Below are 27,244 nucleotides of genomic sequence, written 5' to 3'. Positions count from 1 at the left end.
ACAAGGATGCTGCCAGGACTTGAGGGACTGAGTTGCAGGGAGAGGTTGGACTTTGTTCCTTGGAGTGTGGGAGACTAGGAGGTGATCTTCTCAAGGTGCATAAAATCATAAGGGGCATAAACAGGGTGAATGCACTCGGTCTTTTTCCCAGGGTTGGGGAATCAGAACTAGAGGGCATAGGTTTAAGGTGATATAGGAGAGATTTAATAGGAGCTTGAGGGGCAACTTTTTTACACTAAGGGTGGTATGTATGTGGAATGAGTTGCCAGAGGAAGTGGGTGACTACTTCTTACAAGTATTGGGTTCTCCAACAGTCTCACAACAGACACACACACACCCTTCAGTTCAACATTGGCATTGTTAGCAATTTATCCAATAAGTTCAACATTTCAGAACTTCTCAACGATGCATGTGAAAACAAACACGTTCTTGGAACTAGAAAATCCTCTTTTGGCTTCCACATACTCCCAGGATCGCCAACACTGACCTCCTCCCTCCAATTACCCTCCCCACACCCCAACTCATCCACATGCTCCCCCCTCATTGGTCACCTGCGTCTAATCGCTCAAACAGCCCTTTCTCATTGGAGACGGAACAGAATCTTCGTTATCTGATTAGATGGTTCTTAAATGTCCATCAAACTATCTTTCCTCTCCAGTTTCCACATCTTTATAAATAGTTAAGGAAGGGATTTCAGAAGTTATCAATGCCCCTGTGATCTTTGCTCCCTGTGGTATCCGTGGGATGGACCTTCAGCTCCAGGGACCAGCTTCAGATGCAGGCACACTCCTTGGTGATGATGTTGGGGATGGTCTCATATTTGAAGGTGAAGCCGCCGTCGGATGTTGTCCTCACTCTGAGGGGCTTCACTGAGCTGGGGACAGAGCTGCAACACACCTTGAGGCCAAGGCTGGACGTCAGTCTGTTGGAATTGGAGCAGGTTCCATTGCAGTAGTAGAAAGTGAAGCTTCTGGGCTGGACAATCCAGGTGCCCCATCCCAGTTCCTCGAAGGAGATGTTGAGAGCAGACCGGTGGCAATCGTCATGGATCAGCTCCGGGCTCGGGGGTCTTTGAAGGAGATGGACGTAGGCTGGAGACCACGGGATGGTGGACCGTCTGGTCCGGCCGGGTCTCGAGGACTTGGTGGAAGACAGGATGAAGGGTAGGTTGGCCTGGTCCACCACACACTGGCAGGAGGGGCACTTGACCTGCAGGAAGAGCACCCTGTGTGTGACGTAGGGGAGGAAGGGCTCGGAGATGTGGAAGGTGGCCCACTTGCCTTCTACTGCCGCACTCAGTGCCACCCTAACAAAGCTGTCCTCAATGAGGAAGTAGAGTTCGGCTGGAGGCTGCGTGCCGGTCACTGGGGAGGGAAGACGCACCCCGGTGTAAAACCAGAACTCTGCAGAAGTCACCAAGCGCTCGCGAGAGTGCACGGACGGCTGGAAGATGTAGCTGTGGTCACCCACAAACCCTTCATGCTGCACATCACATGGGACACCTGTAATTAGAACATAGAACATTAGAAGGTTTTGTTTTATAAGGCAGGCACAGTGGTGTAGCGGTTAGCGTAACGCTTTACAGCGCCAGCGACCCAGGTTCAATTCTTGCCGCTGTCTGTAAGGAGTTTGTACGTTCTCCCCGTGTCTGCGTGGGTTTCTTCCGGGTGCTCCGGTTTCCTCCCACATTCCAAAGACGTACGGGTTAAGAAATCTTATCTTATAAGATCTTTATTAGTCACATGTACATCGAAACACACAGTGAAATGCATCTTTTGTATCGAGTGTTCTGGGGGGCAGCCCGAAAGTGTCGCCACACTTCCAGCGCCAACATAGCACGCCCACAACTTCCTAACCTGTACGTCTTTGGAACGTGGGAGGAAACCGGAGCACCCGGAGGAAACCCACGCAGACACAGGGAGAACGTACAAACTCCTTACAGACAGAGGCTGGAATTGAACCTGGGTCGCTGGCAATGTAATAGCGTTACGCTAACCGCTACACTACCGTGCTTACACATAGAACATAGAAAAACTACAGCACATTTCAGGCCCTTCAGCCCACAAAGCTGTGCCGAACATGTCCCTACCCTAGAGATTACTAGGCTTACCCATAAGTCCTCTATTTTTCTCAGCTCCATGTACCTATCCAACAGTCTCTTAAAAGACCCTATTGTATCCGCCTCCACCACCGTTGCCGGCAGCCCATTCCACACACTCACCACTCTCTGAGTAAAAAACTTACCCCTGACATCTCCCCTATACCTACTCCCCAGCACCTTAAACCTATGTCCTCTTGTGGCCACCAATTCAGCCCTGGGGAAAAGCCTCTGACTATCCACACGATCAATGCCTCCCATCATCTTATACACCTCTATCAGGTCCCCCCTCATCCTCCGTCTCTCCAAGGAGAAAAGGCCGAGTTCCCTCAACCTGCTTTCATAAGGCATGCTCAGCATTCCAGGCAGCATCCTAATAAATCTCCTCTGCACCCTCTCTATGGCTTCCACATCCTTCTTGTAGTGAGGTGACCAGAACCGAGCACAGTACTCCAAGTGGGGTCTGACCAGAGACCTATATAGCTGCAACAATACCTCTCGGCTCCTAAATTCAATTCCTCGATTGATGAAGGACAATACACCATATGCCTTCTTAACCACAGATTCAACCTGCGCAGCCACTTTGAGCGTCCTATGGACTCAGACCCCAAGATCCCTCTGATCCTCCACACTGCCAAGAGTCCCACCATTAATACTATATTCTGCCATCATATTTGACCTTCCAAAATGAACCACTTCACACTAATCTGGGTTGAACTGCAGCTGCCACTTCTCAGCTCAACTCTGCATCCTATCTATGTCCCTCTGTAACCTCTGACAGCCCTCCAAACTATCCACAACTCCCCCAACCTTTGTGTCATCTGCAAACTTAACTAACCCACCCTCCACTTCCTCATCCAGGTTGTTTATAAAAATCACAAAGAGCAAGGGTCCCAGTACAGATCCCTGAGGTACACCACTGGTCACCGACCTCCACGCAGAATATGACCCTTCAACAACCACTCTTTGCCTTCTGCGGGCCAGCCAGTTCTGGATCCACACTGCAATGTCCCCTTGGATCCCATGCCTCCTTACTTTCTCAATAAGCCTTGCATGGGGTACCTTATCAAATGCCTTGCTGAAATCCATATACACTACATCTACTGCTCTCCCTTCATCGATGTGCTTAGTCACATCCTCAAAAAATTCAAACAGGCTCGTAAGGCAGGACCTGCCCTTGACAAAGCCATGCTGACTATTCCTAATCATATTATACCTCTCCAAATGTTCATAAATCCTGCCTCTCAGGATCTTCTCCATCAGCTTACCAACCACTGAGGTAAGACTCACTGGTCTATAATTCCCTGGGTTATCCCCACTCCCTTTCTTGAATAAGGGAACAACATCCGCAACCCTCCAATCTTCTGGAACATCTCCCGTCTCCATCGACGATGCAAAGATCATCATCAGAGGCTCCGCAATCTCCTCCCTCGCCTCCCACAGCAGCCTGGGGTACAACTCATCTGGTCCCGGCGACTAATCCAACTTGATGCTTTCCAAAAGTTTCAGCTCCTCCTCTTTCCTAATATCTACATGCTCAAGCTTTTCAGGCCGCTGCAAGTCCCCACTACAATCACCCAGATCTTTTTCCGTGGTGAATACTGACGTAAAGTATTCATTAAGTACCTCCGCCATTTCTTCCGGATCCATACACACTTTCCCACTGCTGCACTTGATAGGCCCTATCCTTTCACATCTCATCCTCTTACTCTTCACATACTTGTAGAATGCCTTGGGGTTTTCACATAGAACATAGAACAGTACATCACAGGAACAGGGCCTTCGGCCCACAATGTTGTGCCAAACTAATTAATCTAGTAATTAAATGCCAAACTAAAATAATCCCTTCTGCCTACACAAAGTTCATATCCCTCCAATCTCTACACACTCATGTGCCTATCGAAGACCCTCTTAAACACCTCTATTGTATCTGCCTCCACCACCACCCCTGGCTGCACATTCCCAGCACCCACCACTCTCTGTGTAAAAAAACTTGCCCCGTACGTCTCCTTTGAATTTACCTTAAATGCATGTCCTCTAGTATCGGACAGTTCAACCCTGGGGAAAAGGTTCTGACTGTTTACCCTATCTAAGCTGCTCATAATTTTATAAACTTCTATCAGGTCTCCCCTCAGCATCCACTGATCCAGAGAAAACAACCCAAGTTTGTCCAACCTCTCCTCATAGCGCACGCCCTCTAATCCAGGCAGTATCCTGGTGAACCTCTTCTGCACCCCCTCTCCAAAGCCCCCACGTCCTTCCTGTAATGGGGCGACCAGAACTGAACACAATGCTCCAGATGTGGCCTAATGCAGCCTAGGACTGCAGCATTCAAATCAGGTGACCCTGACTGACCTTCACAAGAAATCGAGATACGGCCTCCGGAAAGCTATCAGAGATACCAAGAGACAGTACCGGTTCAAAATAGAGTTTCAGACCAGCCGTCAGTTATGGCAGGGCTTACACGCTACAAAACAAAGTCGGGCAGCATCGTCGACAACAGCGCATCCCTTCCCGATGAGCTTAACGCATTCTAATTGCGATTTGAACAGAAGGGGATTGGTTTGTCACCACCCACCCTGACAGCCATCCAATGCACCTGAACCCATGGTCACCGTTGAGAACGTAAGATCAGTCTTCCGGAGAGTGAACCCGAGGAAAGCATCTGGCCCGGATGGTGTCCCTGGCTGTGTGCTCAGACATTGTGCTGATCAGCTGGCGGGGGTATTTGCAGACATATTTAACCTCTCCCTGCTTCAATCTGAGGTTCCCACCTGCTTTAAGAAGACCACTATCATTCAGTACCTAAGAAAAACCAGGTAATGTGCCTTAATGACTACCACCCGGTGGCTCTGACATCCACCATCATGAAGTACTTTGAGAGGCTGGTCATGGCACACATCAACTCCAGCCTCCCAGACAACCTCGACCCACTGCAATTCACCTACTGCCGTAACAGGTCTACAGTGGATCCCATCTCCCTGGCCCTACACTCAGCTCTGGAGCATCTGGACAGTAAAGGCATCTATGTTAGACTATTGTTTATTGACTACAGCTCTGCCTTCAGTACTATAATTCCAAGCAAACTCATCACCAAACTCTGAGATCTGGGACTCAACACCTCCCTCTGTAACTGGATCCCTGACTTTCTGACCAACAGACCACAATCAGTGAGGATAGGCAGCAACACCTCCAGCACGATTATTCTCAACACTGGTGCCCCACAAGGCTGCGTCCTCAGCCCTCTACTCTACCCCCTATATACTCATGACTGTGTGGCCAGATTCTGCTCTAAGTACATCTACAAGTTTGCAGATGATGCCACCATAGTGGGCTGTATTTCAAATAACAATGAGTCAGAGTACAGGGAGGAGATAGAGAGCCTAGTGACATGGTGTCATGACAACAACCTTTCCCTCAATGTCAGCAAAACAAAAGAGCTGCTCATTGACTTCAGGAAAGGGGCCGGTGTACATGCACCTGTCTACATTAACAGTGCTGAGGTCAAGAGGGTCGAGAGCTTCAAGTTCCTGGGAGTGAACATCGCCAACAGCCTGTCCTGCCCTAGCCACACAGATGCCACGGCCAGGAAAGCTCACCAGCGCCTCTACTTCCTCAGGAGGCTAAAGAAATTTGGTTTGTCCCCTTTGATCCTCACTAATTTTTATCGATGCACCACAGAACGCATCCTACCTGGAGGTATCACAGCTTGGTATGGCAACTGCTCTGCCCTGGACCGCAAGAAACTGCAGAGTTGTGGACACAGCTCAGCACATCACGGAAAACAGCCTCCCCTGCATGGCTGCTTCACCAAGGCACTGAGAAGTCTATACTTCTCTCTGCCTTGGTGAAGCAGCCAACGTAATCAAAGACCCCACCCACCCCGGACGTTCTCTGGAGCTGGAATCCCTCCTTCCTGGGAACAGCTCCCAACACTCTGTCCATGTCCTTCCAAAGTCTGGTGATCAGAATTGGATGGAATTCCAGAGCTGGATCTTGACTGACACCCAGTGGAGTACCGAAGGATTGCCATACAGGATAAAGTATAAATCCAAAGGAGACACAAGAGACTGCAGAGGCTGGGATCTGGAGCAACACACAATCTGCTGGAGGAACTCAGCGGGTCGAGCAGCATCTGTGGAAGGAAAGGAATTGTTTCAGGTCAAGACCCTGCATCAGGAGTTGAACATTTTGGGTTGAGACCCGAAACATCAACAATTCCTTTGCCCCCCCACAGGTGCTGCTCAGCCCACTGAGTTCCTCCGGCAGATTGTTTTTTTATTATTAAACCAAGAGCTCTGTTATCCTTCTTGAGCGTTTTGTAAGGTGCAAAGACACAATCCATCGACCGGGGAGCTTTCTTTAAAATCTTGACAAAAGCTTGAAAACTCGCAGACTCAAAGGAAATTCTATTCTGCAGTTCTTGAACTCTTGAACAGAACTCTCACACGCTAAAGGTGAACTCTTGATCTCCCAATCTACCTCGTCATGGCCCTTGTACTTTATCTGTCTACTTGCAGTGCACTTTCTCTGTAACTGTAACACTATATTCTGAAGTCTGTTATTGTTTTTCCTTTTATACTAACAGGAGGTACAGAAGCCTGAAGTCCCACACCACCAGGTTCAAGAACAGCTACTTCCCTTCAACCATTCGGTTCTTGAACCAACCGGCACAACCCTAATCTCTATCTCAGTACAGCAACACTGACCACTTCCATCACTTTGCACTAAAATGGACTTCTTTTTGTTCTAATTGTGTTCTTTCTAGTAAAAATTGTGTATAATTTATGTTTTTCTTGTGAATGCTGCTTACATGATGCTCTGTGCCTGTGATGCTGCTGCAAGTAAGTTTTTCATTACACCTGTGCACACATGCACTTGTGCATCTGACAATAAACTTGACTTTGACTTTGATGTTCTTATGCAAGGAATGATCTGTATGGATGGCATGCAAAACAAAGTTCACTGTATCTTGGTATATGTGACAATAATAAACCAATTACCAATTACTTATATCCATTGTCCAATCCACATCACTAAAAATGGATGAGATGGTCACTAACATCGCTCTTTGTGGGATCTTGCTGTGCTTCCTACATTCAACAGTGACTACAATTCAAAAGCATTTTAAGCTGTGGAAGATACTATAGGAATGAACGTTTTCTAATTGTAGTACAGGAGGTAAATTTAAATTAAAAGCAAGTAAAGCTTACCGGTAACGGGGAACAAAATGACCTCTGAGGTGTCATCATCCTTGTTGTGCTTTTGATGGCTAATCCACTGGGTGAAGCGTCGTTCTAGCCTGGGGTTGCTGAAGGGGTTGCGTGCCTCCTGGTCGGTTTGGTTGCAGCTCTGCGGTGCTTCAGCTAAGCCCAGGCCCTGAAGGATTTTCCTCTGCACCTTGGCAAGAATTGCATCCTCACTCAGGCTGTGCATCGTACAGCCGGCTCTCCGCCCTGGAACCTGGACCGTGAGCAACAGCAGTAGCACTGAGGACAGAGGAGCTGCAGGAGGCCTCAACGCAAAGTGTGGCAGAGACATTGGGGCAAAGGCAGTGACGGAGAGAGAGTAGGGAAATGGGAGAGAGAGAGAGAGAGAGAGGGAAGGGAGAGAGAGAGAGAGACTCGAATATAATGAAATGGTGAACACAGAAATGAAGTGAGAGAGTTAGAGATCGAGATGGATTAGAGAATCAGTACAAGGTATATACAGAGAGGGTACAGACAGAGAGAAAGAGGGCACAGAGAGGACGTGAGGGACAACAAGGTAGACAGCAGGACAGAAAGTGAGGCAAAAAGATTGAGAGGCAAAGTGGGAAACAGAGGGAGGGAGACTGGGGAGAGGGGGAAACAAAGAGGGAGGGAACCTGGGGGGAGAGTGGGGATCAGAGAGGGGCTGAGCGGAAAGGTTGGGGAGGTAGAGGGAGTGAGTGGGGAGTGGGAAAAGAAGGAGACCGGGGAGAGATAGCAAACCGAGGGAGAGGTAGAGAGTCAGGAGGTGAGGAGAGAGGGAGCAGAGGCCACAAGGAAGAAGGCAAACAGCTGACACAGACTGGGGAGAGAAAGAGGGAGAAAGTGAGAGCACAATGGTTCAGGAAGAGAACTGCAAACTCAGAGCCACAACCAGACACACACCGAGGCACAGTTACATGGAGAGAACAAAGGAAGCAGAGTTGAGTGGAGATATGGAGAGCAATAAAGCTGTCCTTTTATTTTGACCTTAGTCTTCTTGAGTCCTGTAGACACGTCCTCAGACACTGGCTCCTCACTGTGGCCCTTGCAGAGGAGAGTGAGCTGGCAGGCTAGCCTTCCACCTTGCTCATTGCCTCTCTCCCCTCCCTGTTCCTGGTGCCAAGAGTAGCCGCTATCAGAAGTTTGATTCACTGACGACGTTGGGCACATCCTCCAGGGTTGTTCCTGGTGGGAATGACGCAGCTGTCTGCCACATTAACCTTATCTCAAGTGAGAAGGCAAAGAACTCGCTCTGGAATGCCTTGTTTTGGCTACTGAAGGTGGAGTGTTGCCAATGTCACCTCTTCTGGTCATCTCTTGCCTCCCTGGTCCCTCAGACAACCTGGCTTAGGTGGTAAACTCCTTCTTCTCCAGGGAATGGGCAGTGGGATTTATTTGGGATTCTCTCTGCACTTTGACGACTTCCTAATTACAGCAGTTACAACAGTTTAAACAGATTTCAGAGGCTCCATGGCACTTTGCAATGTCCAAAGGCTGTAAAAGATGGTGCAGGAGTACAAAACCTTCCTTCAGAATCCCCCAAAGGGCTTCAGAGTCAATGCAATGCAAGAATGCAGGGGAATGGTAAATCAAACTTGTGGAAAAGACAAAAAGTTGGGAAAACTCAGCAGGTCAGGCAGAATCTGTGGAAAGAGAAACAGCTTGGCACAGTAGCTGCTCTGCCCGGGACCACAAGAAACTGCAGAAAGTTGTGGAGGCAGCTCAGCACATCACGGAAACCAGCCTCCCCTCCATGAACTCTGTCTACACTTCTCGATGCCTCGGTAAAGCAACCAGCATAATCAAAGCCTGGACATTCTCTCTTCTCCCCTCTCCCTTTGGGTAGAAGATACAAAAGCCTGAGAGCACGTACCACCAGACTCAAGGACAGCTTCTATCCCGCTGTAATAAGACTCTTGAACGGACCTCTTGTATGATAAAGACGAACTCTTGATCTCTCAATCTACTTCATCGTGGCCTTTCACCTTATTGTCTGCCTGCACTGCACTTTCTCTGTAACTGTAACACTTTATTCTACATTCTGTTATTGCTTTTCCCTTGTACTACCTCAATGTACTTATGTTTGGAATGATCTGTCTGGATGGTACGCAAACTGAATTTTTTCACTGTATCTCGGTACATGTGACAATGATAAACTAATTACAATTATAATAAACGAATTTCAATTACAATTGGTATTGGTATTGGTTTATTATTGTCACTTGTACCGAGGTACAGAGAAAAACTTGTCTTACAAACAGATCGTACAGGTCAATTCATTACACAGTGCAGTTACATTGGGTTAGTACAGAGTGCATTGATGTAGTACAGGTAAAAACAATAACAGTACAGAGCTACAGAGAAAGTGCAGTGCAATAAGGTGCAAGGTCACAACAAGGTAGTTCGTGAGGTTATAGTCCATCTCATTGTATAAGGGAACCGTTCAATAGTCTTATCACAGTGGGGTAGAAGCTGTCCTTAAGTCTGGTGGTACGTGCCCTCAGGCTCCTGTATCTTCTACCCGAAGGAAGAGGAGAGAAGAGAGAATGTCCCGGGTGGGTGGGGTCTTTGATTATGCTGGCTGCTTCACCAAGACAATGAGAGATAAAGACAGAGTCCAAGGAGGGGAGGTTGGTGTCCATAATGCGCTGGGCTGTGTCCACAATTCTCTGCAGTTTCTTGCGGTCCTGGGCAGAGCAGTTGCCGTACCAAGCCGTGATACATCCAGATAGGATGCTTTCTATGGCGCACCAGTAAAAGTTGGTGAGAGTCAAAGCGGACAAACCAAACTTCTTTAGCCTCCTGAGGAAGTAGAGGAAGGACAGGCTGTAGGTCTGTGACTCTTTGTTAGAATTTTCAGTTGGATAGAAGGCGGGGAAGGATGTGTCAAACATTCCATATTACCTCGTACTGAAAACAAACCTATATCTCTCTTTCCCAGTTCTGATGAAGGGTTGTAGACCAGAAACATTGACTGTGTTTCTCTCTCCACGGACGCTGCCTGACTTGCTGAGTTTTCCTGTTTTTGTTTCAGATTTCTAGCCTCAGCAGCTTTTTTTGATTTTCAGTGGAACCTGTAGAGCCAAATCCCACAAACAGCAGTGAGTTGTGAACTAGACAGTTGGTCTCAGTGCATGAAACAAACTCCCAGAAGAACTCAGCAGTTTGGTTCTGACCTGCTGAGATCCTCCAGAAGTATTTTTTTATTGTTCCAGATTCCAGCATCTGCGGTCTCTTGTGTCTCCCATTGGTTGGGTGATTGGGAGATTGTTGGTCAAGCAGGGTGAGCTGCCTCAACGACTATCTCCTGGTAGCACTCACATCTACCCTGGTGAAGTTATTCGAGAGGTTGGTCATGACTACAATTAACACCTGCCTGAGCAAGGACCTGGACCTGCTGCAATTTGCCTACCGCCACAACAGGTCTACAGCGGACGCAATCTCACTGGCCCTCCACTTGGCTTTGGAACACCTAGACAACAGCAAGACATATGTCAGCTGCTGTTTATCAATCATAGCTCAGCTTTCAACACCATCGTCCCCTCAGTATTAGCCACCAAGCTTCAAAGTCTGGGCCTCTGTACCTCCCTCTGCAACTGGATCCTCGACTTCCTTATCGGGAGATCACAGTCAGTGCGGATCGGTAGTAACGTCTCCTCCTCGTTGACAATCAACACAGGCGCACCTCAAGGATGCGTGCTTAGCCCCCTGCTCTACTCTCTCTACGCTAATTACTTTGTGGCTAAGCACAGATCAAACACCATCTATAAGTTTGCCGATGACACCACTGTTGTTGGTAAAGTCACAGATTTTGTTGGTGAAATCACAGTTGGTAGAATCACAGTGAACACTTTGTCACGATTTATTTATTTTGTAGTTCCAAAGACGTACGGGTTAGGAAGTTGTGGGCATGCTATGTTGGCGCCGGAAGCGTGGCAACACTTGCGGGCTGCCCCCTGAATACTCTACGCAAAAGATGCATTTCACTGTGTGTTTCAATGTACATGTGACTAATAAAGAGATCTAAGCTTATATAATTTTTATGTCTTGCACTGTACTGCTGCCGTAAAACAACAAATCTCACAACGTCGTCGTGGCTATCCCTCGAGGTCGAGGATGATGGTCTTCGTTCCGTTGATCTATTTATGGGCTCTCAAGTGGCTTATGAGTCCAATCTTGGCTCTGAAAGCTCTTCCGCATTCAGGACAGGCAGTTCCAGACGGCAGATTGGGCTTTGGTTGTTGCTGAGAAGTAGCCCACAGAGCGAAGACGCCTGTGCGTGTATTTGTTTAACGTGTACTTGATGTTGCACTACAAAAAGCACACGATGCTTCACAAATCAACCAACTGATTCCAATGGCATGGAAACCATGACGAATGGAGCTGATGGATTTGTTGCAGCCTTCATCCGCCTTCACAGCCGTTGAGTTCAAAGTAACTTCGTCCGCCTGTTCCACCGTTGAGGTCTTGGTTGGGTTGTTCTTTGTCAGGGACCTCACCATCGACCTTACCGCCACGGGTGACCCTACCAGGAGCATAGCTCCAAACGGCATCGCTCTCGGGATCTCAGGACTACACAAGCTTCTCCACGACGACAAGGTGACAATCCACTGAGAAGTCTCACAACAAGTGTCAGTGATAATAAACCTGATTCTGAAATACTGAGTAAAGTTGCCCCATCATCCAATATAGCATAGTACTTGCTTGAGAGGGAAGGCGATCTCCAACTAGTAACATTAAGTCTGTTTCTCTCTCCACAGATGCTGTCTGACCTGCTGAGTGTTTCTTGTATTTTCTACATTTACTCGAGCAGATGAGGCCTTAGTTTAAAACCTTAGTCAAAAGACAACACTTGTGGTAGGACAGATCGCGTTTAGTGGATTTTACCCCTGGAGCAGGGATTGCAACTGCAAGCTTGTAGCTCTGATGTTGAGCCAATGAGGCACACCACAGGTCAGGGAGGTACAGGGTCCCCTTAAGGACAGCTGGCTCAGTGGGATGGAGCTGGCTGGAATCACCTGGCCTCCTGTTTTGAAGGGGCTTGAACAGACTGAAAAATGGGATAGCACTCTCAGGCAGGGATTCTGGATGATGGGCAGGGCATAGAGTCAAGGAATCATACAGCACAGAAACAGCCCTCTAAATCTCTCCTAGCCATGTTCTTATCGAGATGGCTTTTAAACATTGCTAATGTGCCCGCCTCAACCACTATTTCTGGCAGCTCATTCCAAATACGCACCACCCTTTGTGTGAAGAAGCTGCCCCTGATGTCCCTTTTAAATCTCTCGCCTCTGATCTTAAACCTGTGCCCTCTTGTTTTTAGCACCCCCTCCCTGGGAAAAAGACTGTGTGCTTTCACCCTGTCTATGGCCCTCATGATCTTATATACCTGTATCAGTTAACCCCTCAATCTCCTATGTTCCAGGGAATAAAGTCCTCGTCTACACACCCTCTCCTTGTAACTCAGGCCCCCAAGTCCAGGCAACATCTTGGTAAATCTTTTCTGCGCTCTTTCTAGTTTAATAACATCTTTCTTATAACAGAGTGACCAAAACTGTACACAGTGCTCCAAGTGCGGCCTCATCAGTGTTTTATAGAACTGCAACATAACTTCCCAACTCCTATAGTGGCCTGACTAATGAAGGCCAGCGTGCCAAACGCCTTCTTCACCCATGGAGTGTGGTGGACATCCAGTGTAGAGTGAATTGAATACGGCCAGCGAGGGCACAGAAAAGATTCACAGATGCTGCTTGACCCGCTGAGTTCCTCCAGCAGATTGTTTGCTGCAAGACATTAGCGCAAATGTTATTCTCCCCAAATTCCCATCCACTCCCCCCGTCATTCTACCACACACCCACACACTAGGGGGAAACACACAGCGGCCGATTAACCCACCAACCTGCACGTCTTTGGGATGTGGGAGGAGACCGAAGCACCCGGGGGAAACCGCTACAGTCACAGGGAGAACGTGCAAACTCCACACAGACAGCGCCAGAGGTTGGGATCGATCCTGGGTCTCTGGAGCTGTGAGACAACATCTCTCCCAGCAATGCCACTGATAGTTTTTACCACAACCCATGGACAAGTTTTTAAAAATAAACTTTTTAAGGAATTTCTTTGTTGGTGAACAGCACCTCAAGATTCCTGGCGATATTTCCAAAACACTGACATCATGACAAGTCCTTGACTTGCTAAAGATAAGTCTCTTTATTAATAGAGGATAAAGCTCTCTGCAAACAAGCAGTGGCGTCAATGGGAATGCACGGCATGCCTGATACAGGGCTTGGGGAGTTCCGGGGAAGATTGTACCCTGGCAGGAGCTGGGGAGTTGTAGGGGGAAGTGGGGGGGGGGGGGGGTGGAGTTGGTGGTGAGGTACCCTCCTGGCCTCAGTCGGGGCACAGAGGCAGAGCCACGGAGAGGCTGAGGGAAGAGCTTGCGGTTCTATCGCGCCCTCCTCAACCTCGGGACCAGCCCAACGGCCAAAGGGGTGCAATCGCCACTGGAGATGGAAGGATTAGTTGAGTGTGCATAGGAAGATCCCACGATTATCCCAGCGCCGTGATGATTGGGGGTGGTGGGTGGTGTTGGGGGGAGTGCCGCTTGGTCAGGGAGCACCACTTCTTGGGTGGTTTGGAAGATCTCAAGGCCCCATCGTGTGGATGGCTGAGTGGGGAGGGGGAGTGTCTTTGGGGGGAGCTCTGCCCGGGGCCCCAGTCAAAATCCATCAGATTATCCAGTCATTACCAGGTTGCTTTGTGGGATCCTGCTGTGCATATATATGTGGTCTTGTTTCCCACATGAAGTGTGTGACTGGATGTCCAAAAACATTTCATTGGCTGTAAAGGGCTTCAAGTTATCCCAAGGGTGAATGTTGGAGCTCCCTCTCTCTTTCTCTCTCCTTCTCTTTCTTGTCTCCCTCCCCCTTCCTTTTCTCTCTCTTTCCCCTCTTCCCCTTTCTCTCTCTCTCTTCCTCCCTCCGTCCCTCTCCCCCACTCCCCCTCCCTTTCCCTCTGCCTCTTACCCCCCTCCCTCCCCTTCCTCTTCCTCCCCTCCCCCTCTCCCCCTCTCTCTCCCCCTCTCTGATCCTCTCATCCCCTCTCTCTCCCTTTCCCTCCCCCCACCTCCCTCTCCCCCCCTCCCCTCTCCCCTTCTCCCTCCCTCGACCAGTCCCACACTGACCCCTGCAAGCACAGTATATGCAGTTATTGCTTCCTCACTGATCAGCTGCTTGGTATCAAGTGACAAGGCAGTTTAGATTTTAATTCCATCTGTCCTGCTCTACCAGTGGGTCAGATTGAAGTGGGGGAGGGAGGGGGGGGTGGGTGAGGAAGGGGCTGAGATGGCAAGAGTCCTTCTGTTAATGGGACCGAGACACATACCATTCCCCTGCTCTCCGAGGGGTTATACAGATTCTCTGGGACTGCACAGATAAGTCTTTGGATTCCTACCGGCTGTCGCTGGGACTCGTTCTATTCTTGGTGCGGGCAGTCAATGAATGTTGGCTCTCTCTCCCTCCCCCAGCTCCAGCTCTTATCGCCGGTGTCATGTCACGATGGCAGGGGGTATTTTTGGGTTGAGGGAGCAACTGGATAAACTCCGACCTCGGCAAACAATGAGCTGGGGAGCCGCACGGGAGGACGGAGAGCTCCTCACCGGGTCAAAGGGAGCACAGAGGGCACCTCGTCTGAAGTAGGGAGGTGTCTCCACAAACCCGAGCCCACCAGGGTACATGGAGGCCTCAGCTTGTGAAATAACCGGGAACGGTTGGGAGCACTGAAGGGAGACTACACAAGATTAGCCAGCAGATAAACCCCTCGAGCTCTCACTGAACGCTCAGCTAATTGGCTGGTGAGTAAGAATATACAGATTAATTTAATGCCCTGATTGCTGGACAAATCGGGCAGCTGGGAATAGTTGAAAGGGTAATGGAGTGTGTAATATCAAACCGGGTATTGGAGCGCGATTGCAGAGGATTAGAATGTGTAGTTATGGGGAAGGGCTGAGGTGAGCGTTGGCGTGTCGGGCGGGTTATTGGATCTAACAGTGAGTTTATTAGAGATTAAGAAAGAGGGTATCAGTAAGTGGGGGTAAGTATCAGAGTGAATGACAAGCGGCAGCAGAGAGTAATGAGAGGTAATAGTGAGTAATTTAATTAACCTATCTGGATGCATCACGGCTTGGTACGGCAACTGCTCTGCCCGGGACCTTAAGAAATTGCAGAGAGTTGTGGACACAGCCCAGCGCGTCATGGAAACCAGCCTCCCCTCCATGGACTCTGTTTATACCTCTCGCTGTCTTGGTGAAGCAGCCAGCATAATCAAAGACCCCATCTACCTGGGTCATCCTCTCTTCTCTCCTCTCCCATCAGGCAGAAGATACAGGAGCCTGAGGGCACGTACCACCAGGCTCAAGGACAGCTTCTACCCCACTGTGATAAGACTATTGAACGATTCCCTGATACGATAAGATGGACTCTTGACCTCACAATCTACCTTGTTGTGACCTTGCACCTCATTGTCTACCTGCACTGCACTTCCTTGTAGCTGTGACACTTTATTCTATATTATGTTATTGTTTTTACCCTGTACTACCTCAATGCACTGTGTAATGAATTGATCTGTACGATCGGTATGCAAGACAAGTCTTTCACTGTACCTTGGTACAAGTGACAATAATAAACCAACACCAATACCAATAATGGGGGTTATCAGTGAGTAATGAGGGGGTCACAGAGTCATAGAGTAATACAACATGGAAACAGGCCCTTCGGCCCAACTGGTCCATGCCAGCTAAGGTGCCCACCTGAGCTAGTCCCATTTGCACACATTTGGCCCATATCTCTCTAAACCTTTCCTATCCCTGTACCTGTCCAAATGTCTTTTAAATGTTGTTATTGTACCTGCCTCAACCACCTCCTCTGGCAGCTTGTTCCATATACTCACCAGCAATGAGAATCAGGTGTAATGGGGTATCAGTGAGTAATGAGGAATATTAGAGTAATGGGGGGGGGGGTATTGGAGTGGGTAGCAGATTGGATTTAAGATGCGTTACTGAGGGTATCAGACTGAGTGATGGGGGTCACCAGAGGACAACAAAGTGGGCACTGGGGACAGCTTCTTCAGGATCAGAGTCAGGTTTATTATCACTGACATATGTTGTGAAATGTGTTGCTTTGTGGCAGCCGTACAGTGCAAGACAGAAAGACATAAGAATCACCATAAGGGGCAGGCATCGTTGTAGTGGGCAGGCCCAGTAGTGTAGCGGTTAGCGTAACGCTATTACAGCGCCAGCGACCCGGGTTCAATTCTGGCCGCTGTCTGTAAGGAGTTTGTACATTCTCCCCGTGTCTGCGTGGGTTTCCTCTGGGTGCTCCGGTTTCCTCCCACATTCCAAATACATACGGGTTAGGAAGTTGTGGGCATGCTATGTTGGCGCTGGAAGCGTGGCGACACTTGCGGGCTGCCCCCAGAACACACTATGCAAAAAGATGCATTTCACTGTGTGTTTCAATGTACATGTGACTAATAAGGAAATCTTATCTTAAGTCACAAAAATAAATAAATAGTGCAAAGGAGGAATAACGAGGTAGTGTTCATGGGTTCGTGGACCGTTCAGGAATCTGATGGCGGAGGGGAAGAAGCTGTTCCTGAATCATTGTGGGTCTTCAGATGCTCTACTATTACCAGTGGACATAGGAAGCTGGGACTGTCCTTGATACCATGTTTAGTCAAAGGCTGTGGACAGAGGCTGTGCTGTGGATTATGTGATTCCACCCCCTGGGAATATATTTTGCTAGAGGAATGAGCAGGGCAGGAGTGGGTTGGAGCAGTGTGGCTGGACTTGTGGGCCAACAGGTTTCAGCCGATATCAGTAACGGGTGCATACCAGCTTCGTGACGATGACCAGCGTGAGGTCTGGCCTGGGCAGTGTCAGAGCTGCTGGCTTGGTTCCTGCTGCTCTGAGAGAGCTGAACCACAAGACAGGCGTTCATAACGATGCAGTCCTATAAAACTCTGTTTAGACCACACTGTGTCCAGTTCTGGTCGCCTCATTATAGGAAGGATGTGGAAGCATTGGAAAGGGTACAGAGGAGATTTACCAGGATGCTGCCTGGTTTAGAGAGTATGGATTATGAGGAGGGACTAAGGGAGCTAGGGCTTTACTCTTTGGAGAGAAGGAGGATGAGAGGAGACATGATAAAGGTGTACAAAATATTAAGAGGAATAGATAGAGTGGACAGCCAGCGCCTCTTTCCCAGGGCACCAATGCTCAATACAAGAGGGCATGGCTTTAAAGTAATGGGTGGGAAGTTCAAGGGAGATATCAGAGGGAGGTTTTTCACCCAGAGAGTGGTTGGGGCATGGAATGCGCTGCCTGGGGCGGTGGTGGAGGCTGATACATTGGTCAAATTCAAGAGGTTACTAGATAAGCATATGGAGGAATTTAAAATAGAGGAATATGTGGAAGGGGTTAGGTAGTCTTAGGCGAGGTTTAAAGGTCGGCACAACATTGTGGGCCGGAGGGCCTGTATTGTGCTGTACTGTTCTATGTTCTATGTTCCACAAGGCAGCTCGTCCAGAGCCACAGTGCCTAGTCCCTGAGAGTGGGAGGTACAGTTCACCATATCTAACACCGTATCATAGAATGAAGGCACAAGGGATTCTGCAGATGCTGGAAATCTGAAGCAACACACACGACAAGTGCTGGGGGAACTCAGCGGGTCGGGCAGCATCCATGGAGGGAAATAAACAGTCGGCGTTTAGGGTCGAGACCCTTCATCAGGACCGGAAAGGAAGAGGGCAGAAGCTGAAATAAGAAGGTGGGGGGAGGGGGGCAGGTGACAGGTGAGTCCAGGTGAGAGGGGGAAGGTAGGTAGGTTGGGGGAGGGGGGAGATGTAAGAAGCTGAGAGGTGATGGGTAGAAGAGGCAAAGGGCTGAAGGAGGAGGAATCCGATAGCAGAGGGCAGTGGACCGTGGAATAAAGGGGAGGCGGGGAATAGATGGGCAGGTCATGAGGACGGGGCAGGGGAAAGAGAAGGGAGGAGGGGGCCTCAGGAATGAGGGAGAAAAACAGGGGAGAGAAGAGGGGAGGGGTTACCGGAAGTTAGAGAAATGGAAGTTGAGGCCGTCGAGTTGGAGAGTCCCAGGGCGGAATTTGAGGTGTTATTCCTCCAACCTGCGTCTGGCCTCAACGTGGCAGTGGAGGATGCCCCCGACGCAGAATGGGTGACCGCTTCATCGAGCACCAATACTCCGCCCGCCGCAAAAGCAAGGACCTCTCGGTGGCCGGCCACTTCAGTTCCACATCCCACTCCCATACTGACGTGTCTATCCACGGCCTCCTCCGCTGACCGTTTATTTCCCTCCATAGATGCTGCCTGCCCTGCTGAGTTGTTGTGTGTGCTGCACTATATTGTATAACACTATTGACTGAATTCTCTTATTGCTTTTCCTTTTTATTACCTCAATGTACCTATGTCTGAATGATCTGTCTGGACGGTACATAAACAAAGCTTTCCTCTGTATATCGGTACACGTGACAATAATAAACTAATTCTTTGCCCACACACCTAACCTGGCTCCCAAGCACAGCTCGATTTTGATTTGTATTTATAAGTCCCTGCTAGGTCTCACCCCTTGCTACCTCAGTGAACTTCTCCCGATCTACAAGCCTCCAAGTTCATGGAACCATAGACTGTTACAGCAGAGAAAGAGGACATTCGGCCCATTGAATCCCTGCTGCATCCCTGCTGTGGTCTGACTAAAGTTTTATACAGCTGCTGCATGACTTCCTTACTCTTGTACTCATCACCCCTACCAATGAAGGCCAGCATGCCATACGCCTTCTTTACCACCTTATCCACTTGTGTGGCCACTTTCGGTGAACTATGGACCTGGACCCCAAGATCCCTCTGCACTTCAATGCTGTTTATGGGCCTACCATTAACTGAATACTTTCTCCTTTCATTTGACCTCCCAAAGTGCAACACCTCACACTTGCCCAGATTAAACTCCATCTGCCACTTCTCTGCCCATGTCTGTAACTGATCTATGTCCCGCTGTATTCTTTGATAGTCCTTTGCACTGTCCACAGCTCCACCAATCTTGGTGTCATCTGCAAATTCACCCATCTGCATTTTCATCCAGATCATTGATATACATCACAAACAACAGAGGTCCCAGCACTGATCCTTGTGGAATACCACTGGTCACAGACCTCCAGCCAGAGTAACAGCCTTCCACCCCTACTCTCTGTCTTCAATGGGCAAGCCAGTTCTGAATCCAAACTTGCAATTCTCCCTGGATCCCATGCACCTTTACCTTCTGAATCAACCAACCATGAGGGACCTTATCAACTGCCTTAATGAAGTCCATGTAGATAACGTCCACCGCCTCACCAATTCCAAACCAATTCCATTTCTAGTTCCAATCCCAATGCAAATTGTCCCTCGTGTGTAGGTGAGGGATAGAATCTGGGGGGAGTTGATGGGAATGTGGGGAGTAAAAGACAGCTTCTATCCCACTGTTATAAGACTAGTGAATTGACCTCTTGTACAAGAAAGACTGACTCCTGATCTCACTGATGTGATGAAATATTCTGCATGAAGTTTTTCACTGTACCTCGGTACATGTGACAATAATAAACAAATTTACTAATTTACAATCACCCTCGTCATGGCCTTGCACCTTTTTATCTGCCTGCACTGCACTTTCTCTATAGCTGTAACACTACATTCTGCATTCTGTTATTGCTTTTCCCTTGTACTATCTCAATGCACTGTCGTAATGAAATGATCTGTATGAACGGTGTGCAAGACAAGTTTTTCACTGTGACAATAATAAACCAATTCCAATTCCAATGTAAATTGCACTCGTGTGTAGATGAGGGATAAAATCTGGGGGCAGTTGATGGAAATGTGGGGTGTAAATGGGTTCTTGAAGGTTAGTGTAGACTCGTTGGGCTGAAGGGCCTGTTTTCCACATTTGGCTCTATGACTCTCTCTGACGCCAGGATGCAGATGTTAAACTTGTTGGACTGTGGTTAAGAAGGCATCAATCGTGGAATTGAATTTAGGAGCCAAGAGGTAATGTTGCAGTTATATAGGACCCTGGCCAGACCCCACTTGGAGTACTGTGCTCATTTCTGGTCGCCTCACTATAGGGAGGATGTGGAAGCCATATAGAGGGTGCAGAAGAGATTTACAAGGATGTTGCCTGGATTGGGGAGCATGCCTTATAAAAACAGGTTGAGTGAACTCGGCCTTTTCTCCTTGGAGCAACGGAGGATGAGGGGGAGACCTGATGGAGGTATATAAGATGATGAGAGGTATTGATCTTTTGGATAGAGGCTTTTCCCCAGGGCTGAAATGGTTGCCACAAGAGGACACAGGTTTAAGGTGCTGGGGAGTAGGTACAGAGGAGATGTCAGGGGTAAGTTTTTTACTCAGAGACTGGTGAGTGTGTCGAATGGGCTGCCGGCAACGGTGGTGGAGGCGGATACGATAGGGTCTTTCAAGAGGCTTTTGGATAGGTACATGGAGCTTAGAAAAGTAGAGGGATATGGGTAAGCCTAATGTAAGGGACATGTTTGGCACAGCTTTGTGGGCCGAAGGGCCTGAATTGTGCTGTAGGTTTTCTATGTTTCTATTCTCTGTTTTTAGGTGGAACCCCAGGAGAGTCACTGGGTCCTTGGAGAAGCCTCAGCCATGGATGTGTTCGGTGGTGCGCCGAGGTTCCTGGCGTATCCCAGGACCTTCACGGTGCCCAACGGGGCTGACGCAGTCCTCAAGTGCCAGATTGCGGGAGACCCCCGTCCCACGGTGATCTGGGAGCGGGACAAGGCGCAGATCTCGCCATCCGACCGCTACCACTTCCTGGAGGAGGGCAACGTCTACAACCTGGTGGTGTCCCAGGCGCGGTTGGAGGACAGCGGGCAGTACATCTGCAAGGCCAGAACCGGGTGGGCGAGACCTACGCTGCTGCCACCCTCAAAGTGGAGGAAGGGGAGGGGGAGGACTCGGAGAACCGGCCAGCGTTCCTGGTCAGGCCAAGCTCAGCCCGGGTCAGCCGGGGGGACGACGTAGTCTTCACAGGGCAGCTGGGTGGGAAGCCCAACCCCTCAGTGTCCTGGGAGAAGGACGGGAAGAAGCTGAGCGAGATCTTTGAGAGCGCCCACTTCAGCGTGGGCAGCCAGGGCGAGGGGTGGCACCATCTGAAGATCTTCAACGCCCGCCCCCCCGATGGAGGGGTCTACCTCTGCAAGGCGTCCAATGCCTATGGGGAGGCATTGGCCGCCGCTGTGCTGCTGGTGGACCCCGGCACACGGGACCCCCAGTCCCAAACTCTTACCCCTACTCGCTGCTCCACCTCCGGCCAGCCGAGTGCCCCCGCCCTCCAGAACGGGGAGGGGGCGGAGGGGCGCCAGTCCCACCGGGAGAGGAGGCATCGGGGCCGCCACCATCGGGAACCCAGGGAGCGGGGGTTGGGCCCCGGCGAGGGGCAGCAGGACGGGGGCGTTGGGTCGGAGGAGCAGCCGCGCCTCGCCAAGGTCAGGGCCTTCGCCGTGTCTGAGGGCAAGCACGCCAAGTTCCGCTGCTACGTGACGGGCAAGCCCAAGCCTGAGATCGTCTGGAGGAAGGACCACAGGCTGGTCACTCCCGACCGGAGACACCTCCTCTACGAGGACCGAGAAGGTTACTTCAACCTCAAGGTGCTCTACTGCAAACAACAGGACCACGGGCTCTACACATGCGCTGCCTCTAACACAGCCGGTCAGACACTCAGCTCCGTCCTGCTCCACATCAAAGGTACCTCCTTAATGCACTCCAGCATGGGCGGCACACAAGCACATCTGGTAGAGACACTGCCTCAGAGCTCCAGTAACCCGGGTCCAATCCTGACCCCAGGTTTCCTTAAACTAGTAATTACACGCCTAACTAGACCAATTCCTTCTACCTGCACAGTACAGGCCCTTCGGCCCACAATGTTGTGTCAACATTTTATCCTGCTCTAAGATCTATCTAAACCTTCCCTCCCACATAGCCCTCCATTTCTCTATCATTCATGTGTCTATCTAAGAGTCTCTTAAATGTCCCTAATGTATCTGCCCCCAAACCTCTGCCGGCAGTGCGTTCCACACACCCACCACTCTCTGTGTAAAAAACTTACCCCTGACCTTCCTCCAATCACCTTAAAATTATGCCCACTCATGTGAGCTATTTTCGCCCTGGGAAAAAGTCTCTGACTGTCCATTCGATCTATGCCTCTTATCATCTTGTACACCTCTATCAAGTCTCCTCTCATCCTCCTTCTCTCCTTTGCTATAAAAACCTCTTAAACTACACCAAACTGCCTGCTTCCCCTCCTACCCCTGGTAATCCATTCTAGGCACCTACCGTAAAAAACTTGCGTAAAAAACTTGTCTCTCACATCGCCTTCAAACTTCCCCTGTCTAACCTTAAAAGCATGTCCTCTGGTGTTTGATATTTCTACCCTGGGGAAAGATTCTGACTGTCTACCCTCTCTGTGCCTCTCATAATTTCAAAAACCTCTATCAGGTCTCCCCTCAGTCTCCGACGCTCAGGGGAGAACAACCCAAGTTTGTCCAACCCTTCCTTACAGCTTGTACCCTTTAATCCAGGCAGCATCCTGGTGAACCTCTCTGCACCCTCTCCACAGTCTCCACATCCTTCCTGTAGTGGGGGTGACCAGAACTGCACACAACGTGCAGTCTGAGAGCCTCTTTAGCCTCTAAGAGCCTGTAAAAGGCATCTAAGAGCATCTTAAACACCTCTATCGTATCTGCCTCCACCACCACTCCTGGCAGCGCATTCCAGGCATCCGCACTCTCTGTGTAAAAATCTTGTCCCACACATCTCCTTTGAACCTTCCCCCCTCACCTTAAATGCATGCCTTGGGTGCTGTCTGTCTGGATGTGGGGGGGACCAGAGCACCCAGGAAAACCTTACAGCAACAACATTTGAAAGGCATTTGTTCAGGTACATGGATAGGAAAGGCATTAGAGGGAGGCACTAGAGATCGCAGGTGCTGGAACCTGGAGCAACACACAACTCAACGGGTCAGGCAGCATCTGCGGAAGGAAATGGACAGCCGAGATTTAGGGTCGAGACGCTTTGTCTGCACTGGATGTACTTACATACTTACAACCCGAAATGTCCATCGTCCATTTCCCTCCATAGATACTGAGTTGCTTCAGCTTTTTGTGTATTACTCAAGGTTTAAAGGGATATGGGCCAAACACAGGCAAATGGGACTAGCTTAGGTGGACATCTTGGTCGACGTGGACCAGTTGGGCTGAAGGGCCTGTTTCTGTGCTGTGTGACTCTATGAATCTACAAACCCATGCAGTCACAGGGAGAACATGACAATGCCTGATGTCAGGATCGAACCTGGGTTGCTGGAGCTGTGAGGCAGCTGCACCGCTGTCAGGAAAATTAGTGGGGGAATGGGATTGCTCTGTGAACCAGCATGAACTCGATGGACTGAATGTTCTCCTCCTGTGTCATATGTAAATATAACTGGACAGTGACATGGAGAGGAAAGAGGAACAAAGGACTGCAGGTGCTGGAAACTAGATGAAAAACACTGGTCCTGAAGAAGGGTCCTGACCCCAAATGTTGACCGCCTGCTTTTCTCCACGGATGCTGCCTGGCCTGCTGAGTTCCTCCAGCATCATCGTGTTTTTCATGGATAGGAAAGGTTTAGGGGGGTATAGACCAAATGAGGGCAAATCTTTCTTTCTTAAGATAAGATATCTTTATTAGTCACATGTACATCGAAACACACAGTGAAATGCATCTTTTTGCGTAGTGTTCTGGGGGCAGCCCTCAAGTGTCGCCACGCTTCCGGCGCCAACATAGCACGCCCACAACTTCCTAACCCGTACATCTTTGGAATGTGGGAGGAAACCAGAGCACCCGGAGGAAACCCACGCAGACACGGGGAGAACGTACAAACTCCTTACAGATGGCGGCCGGATTTGAACCTGGGTCGCTGGCGCTGTAATAGTGTTACACTAACCGCTACACTACCGTGCCTGCCCAGGGGACTAGCTTAGATGGGCATCTTGATCGGCATGGATGAGTTGAGACAAATGGCCTGTTGCCATGCTGTATGACTATAACTCTGGACATCCTGTATTCCAACGCTTGGTTCATCAGTCTGGTTGTATCACTGACTCTGAGGCAGGAGGTTTCAGATTCAATCAAACTTCAGCAACTCAAACACACACTAAAGGGCTGGTGCCTTGTCTGAGGAACTGCTCTTCAACTGAGATCCGAAACCAGAGCACCATTAACTTAGCAGTTAACTGACTGGGCTAATTCGGAAGCTTGGACTAACAACCCAGATATCTGAGTTCAAATCCCGCCAGGGTAACTATGGAATTTAAATTCAGGTTATAATTGGGACGTCTAATAAAAACTAGTTGATGATAGTCACAAAATTACTGGATCTGGTTTCCTGATGTCAGGGGAAAACTTGTCAGTCCTGATGAATGGTGTCGACCTGAAATGTCGACTATCCCTTCCCCCCACAGATGCTGCTCGACCTGTTGAGTTCCTCCAGCAGATTGTATGTTGCTCCAGATCCCAGCGTCTGCAGTCTCTTGTGTCTCCATTCTTACCTGGTCTGGCCGATATGGACTTCAGACCCAGTAATTGGTTCTGAAGTGGCTGAAGGAATGGAAGGTTTAGGGATGGACAATAAATGCTGGTCAAGTCAGTGAGGCTCAGATCCTGAAGAATGAATTAAAAGCAAGATCCCGTGGCAAACTGGCACTGCAGGCACCAGAGACCCGGCTTTGAGCCTGACCTCGGGTGCTGCCTGTGTGGAGTTTGCATGTTTTCCCTGTGAACTGCTTGGGTGCTCTGGTTTCCTCCCACAGCCCAAAGACGTGCTGTTTGTTAGGTGAAGGGGCTGCTGTACATTGCCTCATTAACGAAGGTTAATGTCTAAAGAACCAAAGAATCGATGGACGTAAGTGAGAGAGAATAAGCTGCAGGGGAGAGGGGAATGGGACACATGGGGTTGCTATCCTGGGAGCTGGCATAGACCTGATGGGCTGAATGGCCTCTATCTGTGCCAGCTAAGAGCAGTAGAATTTTCCCCAAACTCCTGAGGTTAAACATCACAAACACTATTTATGAATACTGTTGACGTCCTTGTGAATTATTAGGTACAGCAGGCCCCCAGGTACAGTGGGCCCCCAGCTTTAGGTAAAGATCACTCTTAAGACCCTTAACAGTGTTGAAGAGCAGAGAGACCTCGGGGTGTAAGTCCATGACTCATTGTAAGAGGCTACACAGGTAGACAGGGTGGTTAAGAAGGCTTATGGAATGTTTGCATTTATTAATCGAGGTATTGAGTACAGGAGTCAAGAAGTTATGATCCATCTGTATAGAACTCTGGTTAGGCTGCATTTTGAGTATTGCGTGCAGTTCTGGTCACCTCACTATAGGAAGGATGCTGAGGCTTTAGAGAGGGTGCAGAGGAGGTTTACTAAGACGCTGCCTGGATTAGAGGGCATGTGCTATCAGGAGAGGCCGGACAAACTTGGGGTCTTTTCTCTGGAGTGGCAGAGGCTGAGGGGTGATCTGCTGGAGGTGTATGAAATGATGAAGGGCATAGATAGGGTGGACAAGCAATATCTTTTTCCCATTATTGAGCGATCCAATACCAGAGGACATGCATTTAAGGTGAGAGGGGGTAGGTTCAGAACAGACGTGAGGGGTACGTTTTTTACTGAGAGAGTGGTGGATGCCTGGAATGCGTTGCCTGATAGGGTGGTGGAGGCAAATTCATTGGGGGCTTTTAAGAGGGGCTTGGATGGGCACATGAATGAGAGGAAAATGGAGGGACATGGGCATTCTGCAGGTAGGAGGGATTAGCTATGTCGGCACAACAATGTGGGTTGAAGGGCCTGTTCTGTGCTGTACTGTTCTATGTTCTATCCTGTTCCTGATAACTGCCCATAAATTGGATTTTCCGTAAGTTGGAAATGAACAAATTCCCCCAAAATTGTAATGTGAAACCTTTAGCCTCGACAGCCCTTGGGGACTGATTTGCAAAGTGTACAGTGGGGAAAATCAGCAGAGGTGATAGGAGGTGTTACCAGAATGTGAATTGTGACAAATGTTGGTCTGAGTGCATCCTGGGGGAACTGTTCTGCCAATCAGTGTGAAAACCTTTGGCGGTTTAATGAAATAAAGTGTACATTAAAGAGAGGTGTCTCAGGGGATCAGAAGGAGAGTTTCGAGAAAGCATTGGGTTGTTCTGTGGATGATCACTGCATAGTGTCCTGGTGCAGAGATTTGAGTAACGTACTCGAGAGCAGAGTCTGGGAGAATTTCCGTAGAGTTGGATTTCCGTAAGTCAGGTCTTCTGTAACCGGGGGATTCCCCCTGTGGTTCTGTTTATAGAGATCTACCTTTACACCGACCTCACTTGCTGGTTGTGTCCCCTGCAGAACCTAAGACCAAGTTTCGAAGCCAGCTGCGAGACGTTGAGGTGAAGGAGAGGGAGCAGGCTGTCCTGGAGTGTGAGGTCCCGGCTGAGTCCGTCCCAGCAACCTGGTACCTCGAAGACCGGAGGTTGCAGCCCAGTGCCAAGTATGTCATCGAGCAGCAGGGGACCGTGCGACGTCTCACCATCAAGGACATCACCATGGACGATGACGGCATCTACCTCTGCCAGATGAAAGATGGAGGAAGGAGTGTTGCTGAGGTGGCTGTGAAAGGTGAGGGATCTGGGTGTTGAGGTGACTTCCCTGTTGGATTGTTGGGAGTGGCCAGGCTAGTGATTCTTCAGTCGCCTCAGAACCCAACGCCATACAGTTGGTGTTGGATAACCAGAGGCTTCAAGGCTCCTTAGACCTTGTGTGGAGGTGGCTGAGAG

The 27,244-nt window shown here is 49.4% G+C and overlaps 2 protein-coding genes across 2 annotated transcripts in view; one reads left to right on the top strand and one right to left on the bottom strand.

The window, feature by feature from the left end:
- Nucleotides 1–516: 516 nt before the first annotated feature.
- Nucleotides 517–8,410, bottom strand: inha (inhibin subunit alpha). The gene is made up of 2 exons (XM_052024714.1): nt 7,312–8,410; nt 517–1,502 (listed from the first exon to the last, which is right to left on the bottom strand). The coding sequence occupies exons 1-2, from the start codon at nt 7,637–7,639 to the stop codon at nt 772–774; spliced, it is 1,059 nt and encodes a 352-aa protein (XP_051880674.1). The 5' UTR covers nt 7,640–8,410; the 3' UTR covers nt 517–771.
- A 12,626-nt stretch (nt 8,411–21,036) lies between these two features.
- LOC127575050 (obscurin-like protein 1) overlaps nt 21,037–27,244 on the top strand; it is a 105,326-nt gene continuing 99,118 nt past the window's right edge. Inside the window, 4 exon segments of the mRNA XM_052024681.1 lie at nt 21,037–21,280; nt 21,283–21,719; nt 21,834–22,137; nt 26,817–27,086. Coding sequence (XP_051880641.1) covers nt 21,037–21,280; nt 21,283–21,719; nt 21,834–22,137; nt 26,817–27,086 — 1,255 coding nt within the window.

Source organism: Pristis pectinata, chromosome 1, assembly GCF_009764475.1.
Source record: "Pristis pectinata isolate sPriPec2 chromosome 1, sPriPec2.1.pri, whole genome shotgun sequence".
In the NCBI taxonomy this organism is placed as follows: Eukaryota; Metazoa; Chordata; class Chondrichthyes; order Rhinopristiformes; family Pristidae; genus Pristis; species Pristis pectinata.
The sequence above is the reverse complement of the archived record's forward strand: the minus strand, read 5'-3'. Positions and strand labels throughout refer to the sequence as shown.